The 20,603-nt window shown below is 37.0% G+C and overlaps 1 protein-coding gene across 1 annotated transcript in view; it reads left to right on the plus strand.

Moving 5' to 3' along the window:
* OLA1 (Obg like ATPase 1) overlaps positions 1-20,603 on the plus strand; it is a 160,964-nt gene that overhangs the window by 20,058 nt on the left and 120,303 nt on the right. Inside the window, exon 4 of the mRNA XM_019653735.1 lies at positions 5,157-5,284. Within this exon, the coding sequence (XP_019509280.1) occupies positions 5,157-5,284 (128 nt within the window). The remainder of the gene's footprint in view (positions 1-5,156; positions 5,285-20,603) is intronic.

A 20,603-nucleotide genomic window follows, 5' to 3' on the forward strand; every position in this document is an offset into this window, starting at 1 on the left:
GTAGCCCATGGCAACCCACTGCCACAGGGGCTGCAGCCTACGCCGTCACCAATGCCTTACAGCAGCCCAGCTCCAGGTTGAGCTGTTGTTCAGCATCTTAGCTGTAGAGGGCAGTGTCACTGGCCCTCATATGTGGGATCTGATCTGGGGCCCTCTGGCGTCCCAAGCCAGTTCTTAACCATCGCGCCACTCGGCCGGCCCTGTGAAATGGATTTTTAATTTTATTTTTTATATTCCTCTGTATTTGAAGTTTTTATAACAAGCATGTATTATTTATTTAATTAGAAAAAGTAATATAATACAGGTTTATTGTAGGAGGCTCAGATGATATGGAAATATATAAAGAGAGGAGTAAAAATCACCTATACCTGTTCTATCTTGATATAATAAATACTTTGGAGGTATATTCTTCTGTAGTTTTGCCTGAATGTGTATACACATATTTAATAGAAATTGGATACTTTTTTACTTGGAGTATGATTAACATTTTTCTAGATTAAAAAAATTAAAATGAAATAATGACTAATATAATAATGTTTAATATTGTATTATATGAATGTTTATTTCCCTATTATTGAGAATTTAGTTTTTTACTATTTTGAATGTGCTGATAATTCTCAAGTTTCTGTCTCCAGAAACAAATTCTGCTGAATTCTGCTGAACTCCAGACAGATATCTAACTGCCTTCTTAATATCGACACTTGAATGACTAAACAGGTGCCTCAGACATGACCTCTTGATTTCACCCTGCCTTGTGCCATATTTGTTCTTATTCACGACTTGTATAATTCAGTAAATGCCCCTGTTATTTCCCTAGTTGCTTAAGTTAAAACCTATGATTTATCCTTGATTTCTCTCTTTTCTCACCCTACGCTGAATCTGTCATCAATTCCTGAGTTCTAACTACAAAATACATATTGAACTCATTTACTTCTTCCTTTTTCATCCACTAGTTTTAACATCCTTGATTTTTTTTTTGATTAATTTTTACGATGATTGTCACATGGTGATTTTTGTAATTCCATTATTCCTTCATTTATTAATTGGCATTCCACTAATGGAGTGTGCTTTCTTGTCTCCATTTATTCACTCATGTATTTATTCATATCAGTGTTACTCAGTTGGTTATAATCTGTCACAATCATAGAATATAGCTCAAATTATGTCCCTCAAATTGGCTCCTCAAGGTGACTTTGGTGTACTTTTAAAAAACTTTTCATTTTTATGATTTCAAATTTATATAAAAGCTGCAAAATTACACATAAAATGCTAATATACCCGTCATCCAAATGTCTCTGAACCTTTGAGAATAAGTTACAGTCATGATGCCACAATGTACTTCAATTCTTCAGTTTGTATTCACTAAATACAGACACTGTCCTACATAACCACAGTAAACCCATCAAAATCAGGACATCAACATTGATTCAATATTGCCATCTAATTCACAGATTCCATTTAGTTGACCCAATAATGTGCTGTCCCTTTGTATGTAGCCCATCTCTTGACCCTACTGGGTTGTCACCTGATTTGGACACTGGCTTGGGCCCTGGCTTCTCCCTGGCTGCTCTCCTGCCCAGAAGCCTTCCTTGCACAGGCCCGCTGCTGCTGTGCTGCCTTCTCTCCTACTCTGTCTCCTGTGTTGGCTCTTGCCACTGCTGGACTGTGCAGTCATGTGACGTTGCTGAAATGTTTCAGAGACGTGAAGATAACAATTATAATAAAGCTCTTGGACTTCAGTTTTGTTGAAATTTTAGGCAGTGAGGGAATTAATTTCTCAGAATTTCCCTTGCTTTCCCTTTAGTGGTGAACATTGACTAAATGCCTTATGGAAATAAAAAGTTTGAGTGGGAACTTATCTTCATTTTTCCCATAATTTTGGCCTCTTGTGGTCAAACAAGTAACAAAGAATTGACAATAATCCATAGTTTTTCTTCTTGCTACCCCAACCTTCTCTGTTATATTGCAAGTTTTCTCTTTTTTTTAATTTTTTTATGGATAATTCTATTCATCATTTCAGCCTGTTTCTATTGAAGAAAAACATAACTGTTTTTGGTATTCTGTGTTCATTATACTATAGTGATTAAAAAAGATTTTTAACCTTATAGTTTTAGTCTCAAGAAAGTTTCATATGGTCTAAAAATACTTTGTTGCTCAAGTAGTCAGAAAATCATTGGTACAGTACATCAAAAATCCTTGACTTAGGGCTTAAGTTTTAATTTATTTATTTAAAAAAATTTTTTTTATTTTTTTAAAGATTTTTATTGGGGAATTGGGGGATGGGTACAGTGCTGGGGGATTGGGGGAAGGGGAACAGACAAGTTGCTGTCCTTTTGTTCTTCAGTCTAGTTGTGGAGGACGTCGCTTCACTGGCCCATGTTGGCACCATCATTGTGCTCTTCCCGGGCGAGGCAGATCAGTCGCCGGCTTCTGGACGGCCGCTCACTGCGGCTACTGGCCACTCACGCTGGCTGCTGGCTACATATGGTAGCCCGTGGCAACCCACTGCCACAGGGGCTGCAGCCTACGCTGTCGCAGGCGACTCATGGCAGCCCAGCTCCAGGTTGAGCTGTTGTTCAGCATCTTAGCTGTAGAGGGCAGTGTCACTGGCCCTCATATGTGGGATCCGAACCGGGGCCCTCTGGCGTCCCAAGCCAGTTCTTAACCATCGCGCCACTCGGCCGGCCCTTAAGTTTTTATTTTGCGAGATATTGTATTAATAGTTTAAACCTTTATCCTGGCCTTAAATCAAGAATCAGAATAAAGAAACTCATTTTCATTAGAAAATAGACTCTCAGAGCTATAGATTGTTCTGTTTAGTTTCCTCATAAAAGGAAACTGAAGCCCGGAAAGGTGAAATGATTTGCCCAAAGTCACACAGATAGTTAATGTGAATGAGGAATAGAACCCAAGCCTTCTCACTTCAAATTCAGTGCTTTTCCACTCATGTCCATGCTACTGTGCTTCATGTGTATCACATGGGTGTATTGTTAGAAATGATATCATTTAGGATGAGTTTGGTTGTACTTAACATATGACTTAAACATACTGACTTAAAAAGTTGATTTGTGTTAGTAACAGGTAGCATAGTGTTTAGTGTTGGTGTCATCACCTTTTTTCCCCTCCTCTCCATTTTACTTTATCAGCTTGATCATAAGATTGCCTTTCCCTTGTGGTCACAGGATGTTTCTCAAATCTTGGAATTATATAGTGTCTTATTCATGTTCATAGTGAAGGAAGAGGGAGGGGTTTGCTTCTAGAAGCTCTCTTCAGAGGACTGGTGAGCTTCGATTCAAGAACTCTTTTAACCCTCCCTGACAAACCTTTCCTTAAGTATTTCTAGGTAAGTAGGGCAAGGTGAAGGTCTTAGAATCATTAACTGTGCCTAGGTGATGAGACTAAACCACTTAGTATATGCCCAAGCTACATGCCCCCCCAACAGAGTTGGGGGTAGAGCCAGCTTTTCCAAATCCCTGGGCTACCCTGGGCAGGTATGGCAAGCCAAATAAAAATCAGTATAGTTATCAAGAGAAGGGGAAAATAGTACTGTGGAGTCAACCACAATATCCAACAAAAAACCTAACCACATGTTATGTATGTTTTCTGTGGATTTGTTGATAACAATTACGAAGTAATTTCTATCTGGATGAAATTTTTTTATAGAGCAATTTTATTTTAAAAGATTTTATTGGGGAACGGGGGGAGGGGAACAGTGTTGGGGAATGGGGAAAGGGGAACAGACAAGTTGTTGTCCCCCTGTTCCTCAGTCTAGCCGTGGAGGACGTCTCCCCACTGGCCCATGTTGGTATTATGATCATTGCACTCTTTCCGGGTGAGGCAGTTACCCACCGGCCCTTGGACGGCCGCTCATGGCAGCTCACGCAGGCTGCCAGCTACTCATGCTGGCTGCCAGCCACTCGTGGTAGCTCGTGGCAGCCTACTGCAGCAGGGGCTGCAGCCTACGCCGTCGCCAGCAACTCATGTGGCCCAGCTCCAGGTCGAGCTGTTGTTCACCACCTTAGCTATAGACGGCACAGCGTTACTGTCCCTCATATGGGACCTGAACCGGGGTCCCGCTGCCCAGAGTGGGCATCCCAAGCCAACTCCTAACAAACGTGCCACTCGGCAGCCCTATAGAACAATTTTAAAAGGACTCGTTTCCCATGCAGATACTAGGGAAGTATTTTGTGGAACTTTTATGTTGTGTTTTATGTGAAATTGATATTCTGAAAAATGAATACTCTTGAAAATTGATAAAGGATACATACATACATGCACTTTATATCATACACCTTTGTCATATGACATTGAAAGTAGCTTTATTAACTCATACACTTTAATCTCCATTTCTACATGGCTGACTGATTTTCCTAACTTGGTTTCTAACTTGTGTTAACTGTGCCTTTACTTGGAGCAAAGTAAAGGCTATTTTGTATATTTGTCTTAATTCTGTTGCTGTTGTAAACAGCTAGGTTATTTATTACTGTGTGATAACTGGTTCACAACATTTGATGCATTTTTGTTTTTGGGCTATCTAATCTACATAGTGATTAAATGCAAACCCAGATATCCTGTGTTCGAATCTGAATTTTGTCATTACTAGCTGAGTGATCCTGTATGCAAGAGATTTCTTAATTCTTCTGAGGCTTAATTTCCTCATCTATAAAGTGGGTTTAATAAATAACACCTACCCAATAGAGTTCTTTTAAACTTTGAAAAATAATGCATGTAAAACATTTAGTCCACTATAGCTTGGTACAAAGTGTGTAGGCTCATTTTATGATGACTACTTTGCATTGTATCAGTATACTCTTTAAACGTTCTCCACTGCTTTTGTGTGTGTGTGTGTACATGTGTATGTGCCAACAGAATACTATGGTAAAATTAATGATATGTGTTTCAATCTTTAGAGAGAATAAAACAGCTATCCTGCTTTATACTTTTCTTCCTTTGTTTCCTGGTAAAAGAGTCTGAATGTATTAAAAGATTATTTCTTGTTTAATTTTTTGTTTGGTATTCATTTATCAAATCATTATTGAGAGTTCTAAACATTATTTTAGAAAGGAAATAATTCATGTAAAATGTTTGAGAAATCCATTGGTTAATAAACAGTTTTTTCATATTGTTTTATAATAAAACCGTCTCTTGTTTTTCAGCAAAATTCCTGCCTTTCTAAATGTAGTGGATATTGCTGGTCTTGTGAAAGGAGCTCACAATGGACAAGGCCTGGGAAATGCCTTTTTATCTCATATTAGTGCCTGTGATGGAATCTTTCACCTAACACGTAAGTACAATTATTTATTTCATTGATTGATTTCATTATGATCAATGTTTTCTTTCCATTTCTCAAATAAAATTAGAAATGACTCATTAGAAAATTTGCTTTGCTTCACAAGATGAATCATGGATTTGTCTGTTAATTGTGACTTTGACATTATTTATTATCTCCATATGAGAAAGGTTATTCCGTAGCAAGTGTATAATGTGTTGGTAGTATATTCTAATTGAATTTTATTCCTTGTTCTGAATTAGATCCATTGAGAAGTTTCTATGTGGAGGTGATTTTATTGTAGAGGCATTTTGAAATTTTGTTAGCTTGTGGAACTTTTCATCATTCTTGCTTTTATGTGTGTTGAGAAGGCAGAATTGATAAAGGATGGAATTCCATTATTTCAGAGGAGAGAAAAGCATCCAGGTTATTTATTAGAGATGAAAGATTAAGGAGAAGCTATAGATTAGTTAGTTCTTAATAGAGAGAGGGATATAAAGCAAACAGAAAACAGATAGAACTATGTGTTGATTTGTGTTCTTTTGACTACAAAAGTGAGCTAAGAACATAGTAATTCTCTGACAGAATAGAAAGGTTTAGGATAAGGCTCAGGACTTTATGGTAATAGTACTATAATGAGCAAATTAATACAAACAAAGGAAACACCAGTTAGAGGTGGGAGCCAGCTGTGGTCTGGTTTAGTGCTTTTGTTTGTTATTGGTCCTCAACTAGATACCTATAGCAATTGAGAATGAGCATTTAGAATATTTTATATCAGTTGTAGTAATTTTTTTGTCATTTGAATTTAATTAAAAATTATGCTAGTTTTTTTGTACTTTTTTTGAAAAAATTCATTTGCCTAGTAATTCATTTTTATTGTATTTTACAAAAGCCTGCCACAGATAGTTTGAGAAGCACTGATCTAGGTAGCTTTGTCTTGGGTGAAAGTATGGTGATCCCTCTGGAAGGGTTTGTGGTGCAGGCAAAGAATAAATTTATGGGTGGGGTGGTGGGGGTGGAAATTCAGTTATGTAGGGGAGTGTTACCTAAAGCCTGTACATTGGCGAGAGCCTCTATTTTTCTGTCAGTTTGTTATTTCATTGGTTCTGGTGACTGATGTGAGAGTTTCAAAGTGAGGGTACAATCAAGTGTGACCCCTGGTTTCTGGACTGGGCCAGCTGAATGAATCTTGATGCCATTCATTGAGATGTTAAATGTGGAAGGAGCAGCAAGTCTTGGGAGAGAGCTGATGAGTTCAGTTTGGGACAGTTTTTTGAATTTGTATATCTAGGACATCCAGATAGGAGATGTCTGTAGGAAGTAGAATTGATAGGGCAGGTGTGACAGGAGGATGGGGGCAAGAGAACTGAAGGTTTGGGTATGAGAGTGAGTGAACTGATAGGTGAAATAGAGCTTAACACAGGGTAAGAGTGAATATAGAAGCAGACTGAAAAATGGAAGGCTCATTGATCTCATTTCCTGATGAGGTTCAGGAACAGATCTGCTGGGTGTAAGGGGTGTGTGGTTAGAGAGCAATATTTGACTTAAAATTTTCAGAGCTGGAACATTTTAGGGTGGTGGTAAGATCCTGATAAAGTCCTGAAACCATTAATAAAGTAATAAAGTCCTTGGTTTTGTTGTCTTTTGTATAATTTTCATCTCTTATTTTTCTTAACCCTTAGGGGGGAAAATGAATTTGGTTAGGATTACACATACTTTATTGTATTTCATTCAGCCTAAAGGTAGTGCTAAGAAACCAAAAAATCCAATTAAACTAGATACCATGCTTTGTTATAGTGATTGATTTCAGAGATATTCAACTGTGAAAATATACATCTTAGAACTGATTAAATATGGTGTATATTATTATATAGTCCATAGAACACAGAATGATACATCTATAACTAGAATTTTTAAAAACCTTCATAGAGTACATACAGTCAGGAAAAAAGACTGGTAGAGATGAAAAAGATAGATTACTTTGAAGCTATGAAAATTGAGACTTCTTTAGTTTCAAATTATGATATATTTTCATCTTCAGCAATCAATTTATTAAATGAATGTGAAATAGATTTTTATCATTCATATTATTCTTTATTTAAAGATTATTTTCTTCAAATATCTTTAAGTCACAAGTTCTCTTGATTGTTATTCATTAATCAAATAGTAAATGTTTTCTGTTCTGGATATATATCTGCTACAGATATATAGTGGGTAGCAGAATCTAACATTCTTTAGTCTTATATAGCTTCTAGTCTAGTGGTGGAAATAAACATTAAATAATTATATTGATAAGTGTGTAGTTACATTGTTGGATTTTTAAAAACTTACTGGTGAATTTAGTTTTTGCTTAGTACCACATGACTGAAATTCGTTTTAATTCTTAACTTCATTTTTTATTTTAGTGAGAAAAAAAAATCCATTTTATGTTGATATTTTTTAGTTTCTCTATTTTTGTTTTAGAAAACTGATTTAAAACTACTAAGGAAAGGGACAGTATAGTGATGATATATATTAGCAGTTAGGAGACTTTTAAGCTTTCCATTAGAACTTCTGAAAGTTAGGGAAGAGAAAACGGGAAATTTTGGTTTATTACTGAATTTTAATTTATTAATGCTGTGTTTCTCTCCATTAGTTTAATTTTTAAAAGTTAACTTTTTTCTCACTTTGTTTACTCCCTTGGTTATTAGATGTATGTAAATATATACATTGTCTCAAAAATTGATACTTGTTTTAAATATAAATACTTATTTTGACAGTTTGCTTGGGCTTTAAATCTTTAGATCACTCTATCGTATTCACTTGACACATTATTTATGGAGCACCTCTTTTAAGTGTGCTAAATGCTGAGGGATATAATGGCGAGTAAAAGCAGACATGATCCTTGCCCTCATGGAGCTTGTAATCCAGTGGAGACATATAATGAATATACATGTATGTCACAGAAACACTGGATGTCATTCTTCAGTTGTACAAGGAAGAGAGCCAGTATGTTGTGAGTGAGTGATGTGACCTTGAGGTTGCGCTGAGACATATAGGTTGAGGAAGGGGAGCTAATAAGTTAGTGGAAGGAGGAAAGGAGAAATTGATTATTCAGAGTAAATGGCTTGCTTCAAGGCCTAGTTACATTAAAAGAATGGTGAGTGTGGATGGGATGAATGAGGAGGAGCAGGAGCAATGGAAAAGAGCCTGGGGAGGTAGCTGGGGATTCACCAAGTCTACCATGTTAAGGATTTCCTTCTCTAATGGCTTAAACATAAAGGATTTAAAGTGGAGATTTGGGGTAGGGAGGCAGATTAAACTGTTCCAGGGGCTTATTTTGTAATTATTCAGTTGAGTTTCATGTTTAATGTTTTAAGAAATGAAAATGGACTTAGGCACTAAGAGTTTGAAATTTCATTTATAAAATTTTTTTTTATTTTTTATTGGGGAATTGGGGGAAGGGGAACAGACAAGTTGCTATCCTTTTGTTCTTCAGTCTTATTTTGGAGGACGTTGCTTCACTGGCCCAAGTTGGCACCATCATTGCGCTCTTCTTGGGCGAGGCAGATCAGTCGCTGGCTTCTGGACGGCCGCTCACTGTGGCTGCTGGCCGCTCATGCTGGCTGCTGGCTACACACGGTAGCCCATGGCAACCCACTGCAGCAGGGGTTGCAGCCTATGCTGTCGCCGGCAACTCATGGCAGCCCAGCTCCAGGTTGAGCTGTAGTTCAGCATCTTAGCTGTAGAGGGCAGTGTCACTGGCCCTCATATGTGGGATCCAAACTGGGGCCCTCTGGTGTCCCAATCCAGTTCTTAACCATCACGCCACTTGGCTGGCCCTTCTTGTGGTATTTTTTAGAGCAAGGGTTGAGAAACTTTTTGTTTAATGAGCCAGATACTAAATATTTTGCTCTGTTACATGTTCTGTGTGTGTGTTTGCAACACTTTAAAAACGTAAAAATTTGGGCCGGCTGAGTGGCTCAGTTGGTTAAGAGCTTGCTCAAAGGTTTGAGCTCTGAGCAACAGCAGTTCGAGTCTGGCCTGAGCTGAGCTGCCGCTGAGCTGCCAACAGATGGCAGGATGGCTCAGCTAAAAAAATAATAATAATAAAAAAAATAAAAACGTATAAATCATTCTTAGCTCGAGGGTCATGCAAAACTAGGGCACATGCCTTAGTTTGCTGATCCCTGATCTAGAGTTTCTTCATGCAATATAGGCACATGGGAATATATTAATTATATGTGTTATCTTTGTTGAAAATATTTTTATCAGTCTTTTCCTTTGATATCATCTATACTTCTATACTTAGAAAGTTCTTATCCTCCCCATGATGGGGTAAATATTCACAACTGTTTTCTTCTAGTTTATTTTTCTTTATTTTTATTGAGATATAAAATATATATAGTAAAGTGCACAAAACTCACAAAGCTGAAGCATACAGCTAGATTCATTTGTACACGTGTACACTTGTGTAATCACCATGTAGATCAAGATACAGAACATTTCTGTCACTCTTTTCAATCAGTTCCCACTCAGGGTAATCACTATCCTGATTTGTATTATCATCAATTAGTTTTGCTTGTTCTTGAACTTCATATAAATGTAATCATATATTCTATATTCTTTTGTGCCCTCCTCTCTCTCAACATAATGGTTGTGAGAATCATCCCTATTGTGTAAATTAGTATTGAAAATTTGTAATTTTGTTAAATTAGAAATTTGGGTTTTATCTACTTTAGGACTAATTTACAGGATTATGTTACTTAGTTAACAGAGTTGATGCTCTAGCAACTATGTATCAACACACTAGATGGATTTGAGTGGGAAGAAGTTTGGGGCAAAAAGAACAGCCAGGAGGTTTTTATAGCATTTCATGGAGGAAATAATGAGGACTGGATTTCAGAAAACTGTCAGTGGCAGTTGAAGGGAAAAGCAAATTTGAGAGTCTTTGGAGAAAGGATAGTACTTAATGATAGGCTTTTCTTACATCTCCTATAAACAAAATTCTCCTCAAATAAGACTGTTTGCCAAAGGTTTAATACAGAATAGGGAAACAACAACCATATTATGGGAAGCACATTCTTTTTAAATTCATACATGCAATAACTTCTGATTACAAGTATTTTATTTAGAAAAATGATTAATTTTTTTTCTCTAGGGTCTAGTGACTTGTTTTTTACCAATTTTTAGAAGCAGTATAACTTCCTATTGTTCGATTTTTTTAAAGCTTTGAACATGAAAGTTATTGATTTCACTGAATCCTTAACTTTTTAAAGCTGGCATTAGAAGTTTTGAAGTGATACTTCAACAGGAAGCCAAGGTGTTTGTGTTACCTGATGGAGGCACCTTTGGCAATATCACTGCACCTACTGTCAAGCTATTTATAGATAAAACTTATTCAAGTTTCTGAACAGGTACTTAAAGATATGGCCCTGTAGGCTGGAAACAAGAGCTCTGCTTTCTGAGCTATGGGCCACTTTTGTTCCAAATTTAGAAACATATTGGAAGTTCTGATTTATAGAACTGTTAATTATAAAGTATATAATCATGTATAGTTGTAGAAAACAAAATTTCAAATACAATTTGATTATTTTCAGGTAAATTGTTGTGTGTATGCATGTATGTGTGTGGCATGTTGGTGGTAATGGTTGGAGTATGGGATATACCGCTCTGTTCTTTCCTGAGTTCTGTTCTCCAGTTGCTTTTAAAAGTTAATTTTTTTGCATGTGTATTTATTTTGAACTTTTTGTGTGAACTTAGTTGCATTTGTTATTTTGCTGTGCTGACTTCTAAAGGGAATTTTAACTATCTTACAATAAGAGACAATTACATTTAACTAACAGGAAAAATGATGAAGGCGAATTAATTAAAAGTGAGAATTAAAGGGAGTAGGGTGGATGGATGGTCAGAAGCCTAAGTGCACAGCAACACATAACCCATACCAAATAAAATATTGAAATTGAGAATAAATCTTACCTCTGAGCATTGCGGCAGCCAAGGCAAACAAAAAAATTATGGGTTGTCTAATTTCATATATATGTATATGGAGATATCCACCCATCCAATATGTATCAAAAGAGATATCCTTTCTTAGCTCTGAAATTTATTATATCTTTGTAGGAGACCCCTGAGGCAGAGCCCAGTGTGTAGTGTTTTCTGTTAGTTTGCATAACAGGCACTAATTTGGAAACAGTCTTTTATCCATCTTATATAGCACTTAATAAAAATAGAGCACATAGAGTTAGATTATTTTTTTCCTGAAGTATTTATCATTTCTGGAGTATTTACCTATACTGTTATACAGTAGTATGGGTTGTAACTCTAGTTCATACAAGGGCTAAAATGTAGGGAATTTAGATGACTACACAGTTAACATGTTTTTAAACTATTTCTTCAGGGTATAAACAGGCTTTGGCAGCTGTGGCACAGCAAGCAATTGAATGTTAACATTATTAGCATGTCTGAATTGTTTGCATTTTATTGTATTTTGATTTCTGGAAGAAGGGGAATGATATGTTAGGTACTGTGGTAGATTCTTTCTAATATATTATTCTTTTTAATCTTAACATTCTGCAGGATTAATGTTATCCCAGTTGCACAGATGAGGGTATTGAGAGAGAATGGCTAAGTAGTTTTCCTACGGTATATATTGGGTTGTCGGAAAAGTCATGATGCATTTTTGCAACGAAAAACATAGAAAATATGTCATGATTTTTCGGACAACCCAATAGCTAGCAAATTGGGTGTAGAGCCCATCTTTCTTCTTGAAAGTATTTTTGCTCTCCAGTCTTTCCACCATACCACACTTTTGTACATTTTTACATCCGAATGTGTAGGATCTATGTATTAAACATGTTTACAATCCGAGAGAGAGAGAGAGAGAGAGAGAGAGAGAGAGAGAGAGAGAGAGAGAGAATTCAAATGCGTTATGTACATTGTTTTTCAGAGAATACCTGCTGTGTACAATAGTGACCTATAGGTCTTGACAGTAAAATTTCATGTTTGTCCCTGTTCCCAGTCTCCAGAAGTAACCAATTTCCTTCTTTCTTTCTTTTTTCTTTTTTTTTTTTAGTCAGAAAGTATATATGCTTATTTTCTTCTTCTGACTACATGGAAGAGCTTAGTTGCTATTTGAATTTACTTTTCAATGTTTATTTTCCTAAAAGAAGGAGTATACTTTAGTAAGTAGAGCATTTCAGTTTTTGGAATAACTGCTAGTTGTATTGTTTTCTTTTTCTTTTGAAAGATCTCTACAGTTTTATAATTCTTAGAAAATACTTCTGTCTCCCCCCCAATATGATTATAAGCTCTTCACCGATTAGGAGACTTTTCTCAAGAGACAGCTGCTGTATAATGATTTTAAAAGAATTAGGTTATAGGTTTTGTTCTTTTGTTGCCATCAAATATTCATTGAGCACTTACTATGTGCCAGGCTCTGTGCTAAGTGCTTTATGTGAGGAATTTCTTTTAATTCTCAGAACAAGCCAGAAGTGGGTAGAGAGAAGATAGGAAATTTGCCCAAGGTTATGCAGCTGGTAGGTGGTATAGTTGGGAGTAGTGTACTCAGAAAGGCAAGTCTGACTCCAAAACCTGCACTGTTAACCTTTGTACCAGTGTTGACCAGTAGAAATTTATTGTGAGCTATAAATGTGAGCTACATATGTAATTTAAAATCTTCTGATAGCCACATTAAAAAAAAGTAAGATGAGGGCCGGCCGGGTGGCTCAGTTGGTTAGAGTGTGAGCTCTGAGCAACAAGGCTGCCGGTTCGACTCCTGCATGGGTTGGTGGGCTGCAGCCCCGCCCCCCGCAACTAGATTGAAAAATGGCAATTTGACTTGGAGCTGATGGGTTCTGGAAAAAACACATTGTTCCCCAATAAATAAATAAAAAAATGAAAAGGTGAAATGAATTTTAATAGCATACTTAATGTAACAAAAATACTATGTCAACATTTAGTCAATATGAAAAATTATTGATGTATTTTTGGTCTTTCAAATCTGTATGTCTATGAAATGTATATGTCTTTGAAATCTGGTGTGTAATTTATACTTAGAGCAGGTCTCCATTTGGACTAGTCACATTTCAAGTACTTAATAGCCACATGTGGTATACGACAGCTAGCTCTACATTATACTCTTAGAAAGAAATTTGAAGAAGATACATCAAATCGTTGCTAGATTTTTGGAGACTAGAATTGGTGTGGAGGGAGAGATAGGTGACTTTTCTTTTTACTTCAGTTTTTAAAAACTGAATATGTACTGTTCTGATTTTTAAAACATGAGAAAATTTCTAATTTCAATACCAATGTAGATATGTACAAATGATTCAAATAAAATTCTCGAGAGTTCTGTATTAAAACAGTGCAGAGTTGGCATAGACTTTGGCTTAGAATCTTGTGATTCAGGAGTTGTCAGTGATTTGTAAAATGTTTGATTTTTTTGGGCCGGCCAAGTGGCTTAGTTGGTTAAGAGAGCAAGCTCTGAGCAGCGGGGTCGCTGGTTCGATTCCCACATGGATCCATGAGCTGTGCCCGAGCTGAGCTGCCCCTGGTCTGCCAATGGGTGGCAGGATGGCTCAGCTGGTGGGAGCACATGCTCCTGACAACAAGGTTTCCAGTTCGACTCCTGTATGAGATGGGGGGCTGCGCCATCCTGCAACTAAGATTGAACATGGCACCTTGAGCTGAGCAGCCGTGAGCTGCCGATGGGCGGTCAGATGGCAGCTGGACTTGGACTGAGCTAGTTGCGCCCTCCACAACTAAGATTGAAGGACAACAACTTGGCTGTTGTTCCCCTTCCCCAATTCCCCTATAAAATCTTTTAAAAAAAATGTTTCATCTTTTTAATTAAGTTTATTGAGGTGGCATTGGTTAGTAAAATTATATAGGTTTTAAGTGTACATTTTTATAATACATCATCTATATATATTGCATTGTGTTTTTAAGCTGGGGTAATCAGGATGGTTCTGCCAGGATGATTTAGTTAAGGAGTTTACTCTCAGATAAGTAAATTAATGGGTTCTGTTGTTAAAGAAGTTACTTCCTTGATTGCTCACATAGCATTATGTTTGTACAGTCTGTTCTGCCATAAAGTGATACTTGCATACTTGCATTTCTAAGGTAACTTAGTGAGTGTGTGTGCGTGCGTGCGTGTGTGTGTGTGTGTGTGTGTGTGTGTGTGTGTGTGTTGAGGGGAGGAAGGCAGGCAGGACGGCCCTTATATCTCTTTATCCTAATACCTAATTTCTTTGTGTACAATTATTTTTTCCCAATTCTATGGATTCTTGGTGAGAGGATATTATTCAGCTTCCTCTTTTCACTCTGGGAGCCTGACTTGAGGAAACCTTATTTTTGCCCTTGCCAGGAAGAGCCAGGAATTGGTCCTCTAACCGAAGCTTTGAAAGATGAAAAGATTGAGGGACTGTCATTGAGAATTCAGTATTTCATTTCATTTGGATCCCCACCCCCCCAAGAGTAAGAACAATGATAGGGAAAGAAGCAAGTTTTAAAAATAGGTTCTTATTATTTTACTATCTTTATGCCAGTTGTTTTAATATGCACAATGCAAGTCATCTTTGTATAATTTGTTAAAGCAAAATTCATTTGTTGATTTGTCAAAGCCAAGGAAAACCCTTGCTAGTCATTCCAGCCCTCTGTAGTTTGAGATATAATCAGTAGCCATCTACTTGATATCAAAAAGTGTTCCCTTATAATAGATTGAATTATATGCAATTTAGGTACAGAAACTTGAGTGTCATTACATAGTGCATATAAAATTGTGATTTAATTATGTGTTTACACCCCCCCCCCTTCATACCTTTTGAATAGACAGTTTTTGGTTTTATATTTCATTCTACCTTTTGATGAATGGCCAAAGAGATGTTGTTACTTGAAAAAAATTCATTATGTTTAAAAAATTCTAAATGATATATAGGCTTATTATAAACAAAATAGGGAATAATTCAGGTCTTGACAGTAAAATTTCATGTTTGTCCCTGTTCCCAGTCTCCAGAAGTAACTGTTTTTCTTCTTTCTTTTTTTTTTTAGTCAGAAAGTATATATGCTTATTTTCTTCTTCTGACTACATGGAAGAACTTAGTTGCTATTTGAATTTACTTTTCAATGTTTATTTTCCTAAAAGAAGGAGTCTACTTTAGTAAGTAGAGCATTTCAGTTTTTGGAATAACTGCTAATTGTATTGTTTTCTTTTTCTTTTGAAAGATCTCTACAGTTTTATAATTCTTAGAAAATACTTCTGTCTCCCCCCCCCCCAATATGATTATAAGCTCTTCACCGATTTCACTTTTATCTTGGCCTTCACCCTTCTTCAATTGGACAATTTCTTACCGAGATAGAACTAAGATAATCTATGTAGGTGATTTCTGTGCAGATGGTTAGAATTTTTGGCCAGGAAAAATAAAAGCCCTTATCCTTTCTCCTTTGTTATTAATGACAGATGCTTCTTCATTCTGTTTTATATTACTGTTTGAATTTCATATATCTAATTTGCTTAGAGCTTTAACAGTAAGATTCCAGATAGATCCTTTAGTTTTGTTGCCTGTGTTTGCTAAAAAAAGATGAAGGTAGCACTGATGGAAGAAAGAGGTTTTAAGTTGCCTTTCTAGTTTATATGGAATTGTAGCCCGCAGGGACTACAACTTCATTGAACTACTAAATGAGAAGGTAAAAATGCCTTCATTTAATTGCCCCCCCCTTAGGTTAAGTTGGGTGTTTATATGTTTTGTAAATCACCTTTAATTACCAGGAGCACAAATTACTGTTTTCAAGAGCCCACCTCCCCTCTCATAAGCACGTCATTTAAAAGTTTAAAATGAGTCACACATTTTTGCATAGACACAAATTGCTAATATAAAGCTGTCTTTGATTGTATCCTAAAATAATGGAGTTTTTTTCTTTGGGTCCTGTAATTTTCTTTTTCAGTAGTATTTATTAAATTAATCTAGTATTGGATTGCAGTAAACAATCTGACCAAAAAACATATGTTTTCTTTGTTTCTTCAGTACAAATTCAATGAGTTAAGTGATTATACAGTGGTTCTCATCTACATATACAATGCATTCTAATAACTAACTTCTGTTTACTGTGGAAAATATTGCAGCAGTAGGAAACTGTTCCTTCTACTTTACATTGTAATATTGTATGAAGCTATTTAATCTACTAGCTATTTACAATTTAATTGCTTGAACATATTCTTATATTCATGGTGGTCTTATACCTACTTTAGGTACATGAGGCACTCTCATATTTTTCTTGAATATCTTGTCTGATATGATTTAAAGGTCTTATTTCCTATCCTCTTTGTTCAAAATAGCAACTATATGGATTCTTTTAAAAACTCTTCTCTCACTAACAAGTTGAAATTACTCAGGGATATGAGGGCAACTTCTGAGGTCCTGGAGTGTCTCCTGATCTTTAAGCATCAAGTTTTGAACCGTATTTTTCTTAGTTGTCAAAACACTGTTATTATGTTGTTAAAAAATGTAAGTATTGAGACTGATTTGGTTTTGAAAACCAGTGCATTTATTGTTATACTTAACTTGCATGAATGAAATCAGATGAGCACTTGTGTTTTATTACAGTGAGTCTTTAATTTCCTTATAACTTGTCCTTTTGCAAATTTTATATTGACAGCCTCAAAACACCCATTGTATGCCAGATACAGTTTTCTTCCACCAGTGACTTATAATTTTGAGCTAATGGGTTGGTATTGCACTTGCCCGCCCAGGCAGTTGAAGAAGTCAGGGCTTCTTCTAAAAGCTACAGGCTGTAGCAGCACTGGTCCATTAAAACCAGAAGTTTCCTCTCCTCTCCTCTCCATTGGTGAGGTCACGGTGTCCCCTCAGAACTCCCAGACTGACCCAGAGCCTGGAATTTGCTTGTTCAAGTTTGTGATGTCCCCTCCCTAGTCTGCCTTCTCCTCCCACCCCAAATCTGTTGTTGCTTCCTCTGTGGGAAGGATGAAGAGCATTGTCTGACTGGCCTAGGCTTGACTAACTCAGCTCTTGCCATAGGACCTAAATGAGATCCCATTGTGCCACCAGACCGTTAGCTATTTTGCACTTCACATAGGAGTTGGCTTAGGGAACCGTGGTTTTGTTTCCTCTTCCCTTGTACCTAAGGTGAAAGGGACAACTGTGCCTACCTTCTCTTCAGGCCAGTTGTGAAGGTCTTCTCTGTCATGCCAGGTTGTTAGATAGATAGAACTGAAACTAGGGATTATACATTGTTTATATATTTCTGGGAATGGTGTTATTTTTCATCCCCCAGTTTATTGTTCAAATTTTAATAAAACATAAAGTAAGTGTGAAAGTTCAGGGATTGCATGTACTCCACCCATTTTCCTACATTGTTTTTTTCCATCTTTGTATATACAGCTGAATTCTGATTTGTGTATTGGGGGTAACATGTTTGGGAAAGAACTCTAAAATTATTTTGAATATGATTTTTTGAAACAATTGAAACAGTGTTATATTAGGGGTTACAGTCTGACCAAGGATTGATGTTTTATTTTTAAAGAACTGAGGAAAATATAAGCAACATTAAGAAAATTTACTACAGGTAATAATTTTAAATATAGAACCATAATCTTATCACAGTAGCACCATTTTAAATATGATCTGCTGTTTATAAACTCACGGTTGCAGTAGTAGAAATAAATCAATTGAGTAATAGGGAAGGGAATTTGTTGAGTTAGGGAAGAGGCACTTTACAGTAATCTCATTTGATTCCCCTAGGATCCCTATGTGTTAGATCTTATTACGCTACTTTAGAAATGAGGAAACTGAGTCTCAGGGAGTTTAAATAACGTGTCAAAATCACACAGCTACTAAGTGGCAGAATCAGAATTTTTAGTAAAATGCATACTTTAACTTCTATCCCATATTTACTTCCTAGAAATACTTTATTACCCAATATTATATCGTAAAACAATTTTCTTGTTATATGATAAAACATTTTTCTTGTTTTAGAATTTCTTTAATTATTATTTTAATTAGGGGATAATATTTCAGTGTGTCAATGATCTATAATTTATTATTTCCTAAATATTGGAATATGTTTTCAGTTATTTTGTTATGATAACTAACTCTTCAGTGAGTGACTTTATGTGTCTTTGCCTTTATTGTATTATTTCCTTAAGAAATATTTATTGGAGAGAAATTAATGAATCAAAGGATACACTTCTTTTACATTTCACTTCTTGTTAGACATTGTCATGTTGATTATCAAAAGGGTTTCTTGAATTTGCCTTTTTTTTTTTTTTAAGATTTTTATTGGGGAATTGGGATGGGAACAGCGCTGGGGAATTGGGGGAAGGGGAACAGACAAGTTGCTGTCGTTTTGGTCTTCAGTCTAGTTGTGGAGGACGTTGCTTCACTGGTCCAAGTTGGCACCATCATTGCGCTCTTCCCGGGCGAGGCAGACCAGTCGCCGGCTTCTGGACGGCCGCTCACTGCGGCTGCTGGCCGCTCACGCTGGCTGCTCACTGCACACGGTAGCCCATGGCAACCCACTGCCACAGGGGCTGCAGCCTACGCCGTCGCCGGCAACTCAAGGCAGCCCAGCTCCAGGTTGAGCTGTTGTTCAGCATCTTAGCTGTGGAGGGCAGTGTCACTGGCCCTCATATGTGGGATCCGAACCGGGGCCCTCTGGCGTCCCAAGCCAGTTCTTAACCATCGCGCCACTCGGCCGGCCCTGAATTTGCCTTTTGTAGAATTACCATACCCTATTTAAGCAACTGTCAATGTAAATTGTATAACATACATTGGGAACAACTTAAAGTATACATAAATCAGTGAAATAAGACCACATAGTAACCATTTACCCTATAGAGAGTAAAGGTTAAGAGCTGGGTGACTATCACAGGGAAATAGCTGGAGATACCCCAATAGTGGGACTGTTCCTAAAGCCTGTAGCTTGATGGTTGTTGGGAGGGAATGGAATAGCCCGAATTATAGGGTGATGGTTTGTACCAGGTTTGCTGTGCTCGGCAGGGTTTTGCACTTAATCTCTGAGTTAAATTTGATGGAAATTATGATCAGGCTATAATTTTAATTTTAATTTTAATCCTTCGTTATAACCTCTTTCTGTTCTTTTTGTCAATCTCTGCTAACATTGTAATTCATGATGAGCATTTAATAGAAGTTTGCTTCATTTGATTTGAGAGGTTTAGGAGACTAGCCTATTTTACTTGAAAATGGAAGATTGATACTGAGTATTTACATAGAAGGATTATTATGTTATAAACGTCACTAGATTTTTTTTCCACTAATGACTTGGATAGTATTTTATTAGGAAATCTAAAAAAGGAAACAAAGTTAATATTGTTTCAGATAGTATACTTACACCTGGTGTCTAAAAATAGTATTGTGTTTCCATACCATTTTTTTTTTTGCCTTTAAATTGGGGAATTGGGGGAGGGGAACAGCATTCGGGAATTGGGGGAGGGGAACAGCGTTGGGGAATCGGGGAAGGGAAACAGACAAGTTGCTGTCCTTCTGTTCTTCAGTCTAGTTGTGGAGGACGTTGCTTCACTGGCCCATGTTGGTATTATCATTGCGCTCTTCCTGGGTGAGGCAAATCGGTCACCGGCCACTGGACAGCCTCATGGCGGCTCTTGGCAGCTCACCCAGGCTGCCGGCCATTCACGGTAGCTTATGGCAGTCCAACTCCAGGTCCAGCTGTTGTTCACCATCTTAGCTGTAGAGGGCATAGTGTCACTGGCCCGCATGTGGGATCCGAACCAGGGCTCTGCTGCTCAGAGCTGGCGTACCAAGGCAACTCTTACCCAATGCGCCACTCGGCTGGCCCACTTCCATACCATTTTTGATAACTTTTTCATACCAGGTAAGTCAGAATGGTAATTAAAGTTTATCGGACTGATGATGATATCCCTTGACTGTGGAAGGAACTGTTCTACCCAGCATTTTTCTATCATCTTTCTTTCCCTTTCATATGAATAACAAATACTATCACCAGAAGCTTTATTTATGAGGATTAATATGTTACAGGCAGTATGCTAAAGATTATATTACCTCATTTAATCTTTCACAAGATTTATATGAAGTACACAGTAGTATTCCAATTTTTCATACTAGGAAACAATTAGAGAGGTTAAGTAACTCAAGTTAGTAAATGGCAGAAGTGGGAGTTGAACCTGGGCACTAATCCCAAGCCCTTCCTTTTAAAACCACTGTCTCTGATATGTTGTGCACATTTTTAGTTTATTGACTATAACAGTCACGTTCGCATGCTTTTTTTTTTTTTGGTTTTTTTTTTTTTAAGATTTTATTGGGGAATTGGGGGGATGGGAACAGCGGTGGGGAATTGGGGG

The sequence above is a fragment of the Hipposideros armiger genome, unplaced genomic scaffold, assembly GCF_001890085.2.
Source record: "Hipposideros armiger isolate ML-2016 unplaced genomic scaffold, ASM189008v1 scaffold_205, whole genome shotgun sequence".
Classification (NCBI taxonomy): domain Eukaryota; kingdom Metazoa; phylum Chordata; class Mammalia; order Chiroptera; family Hipposideridae; genus Hipposideros; species Hipposideros armiger.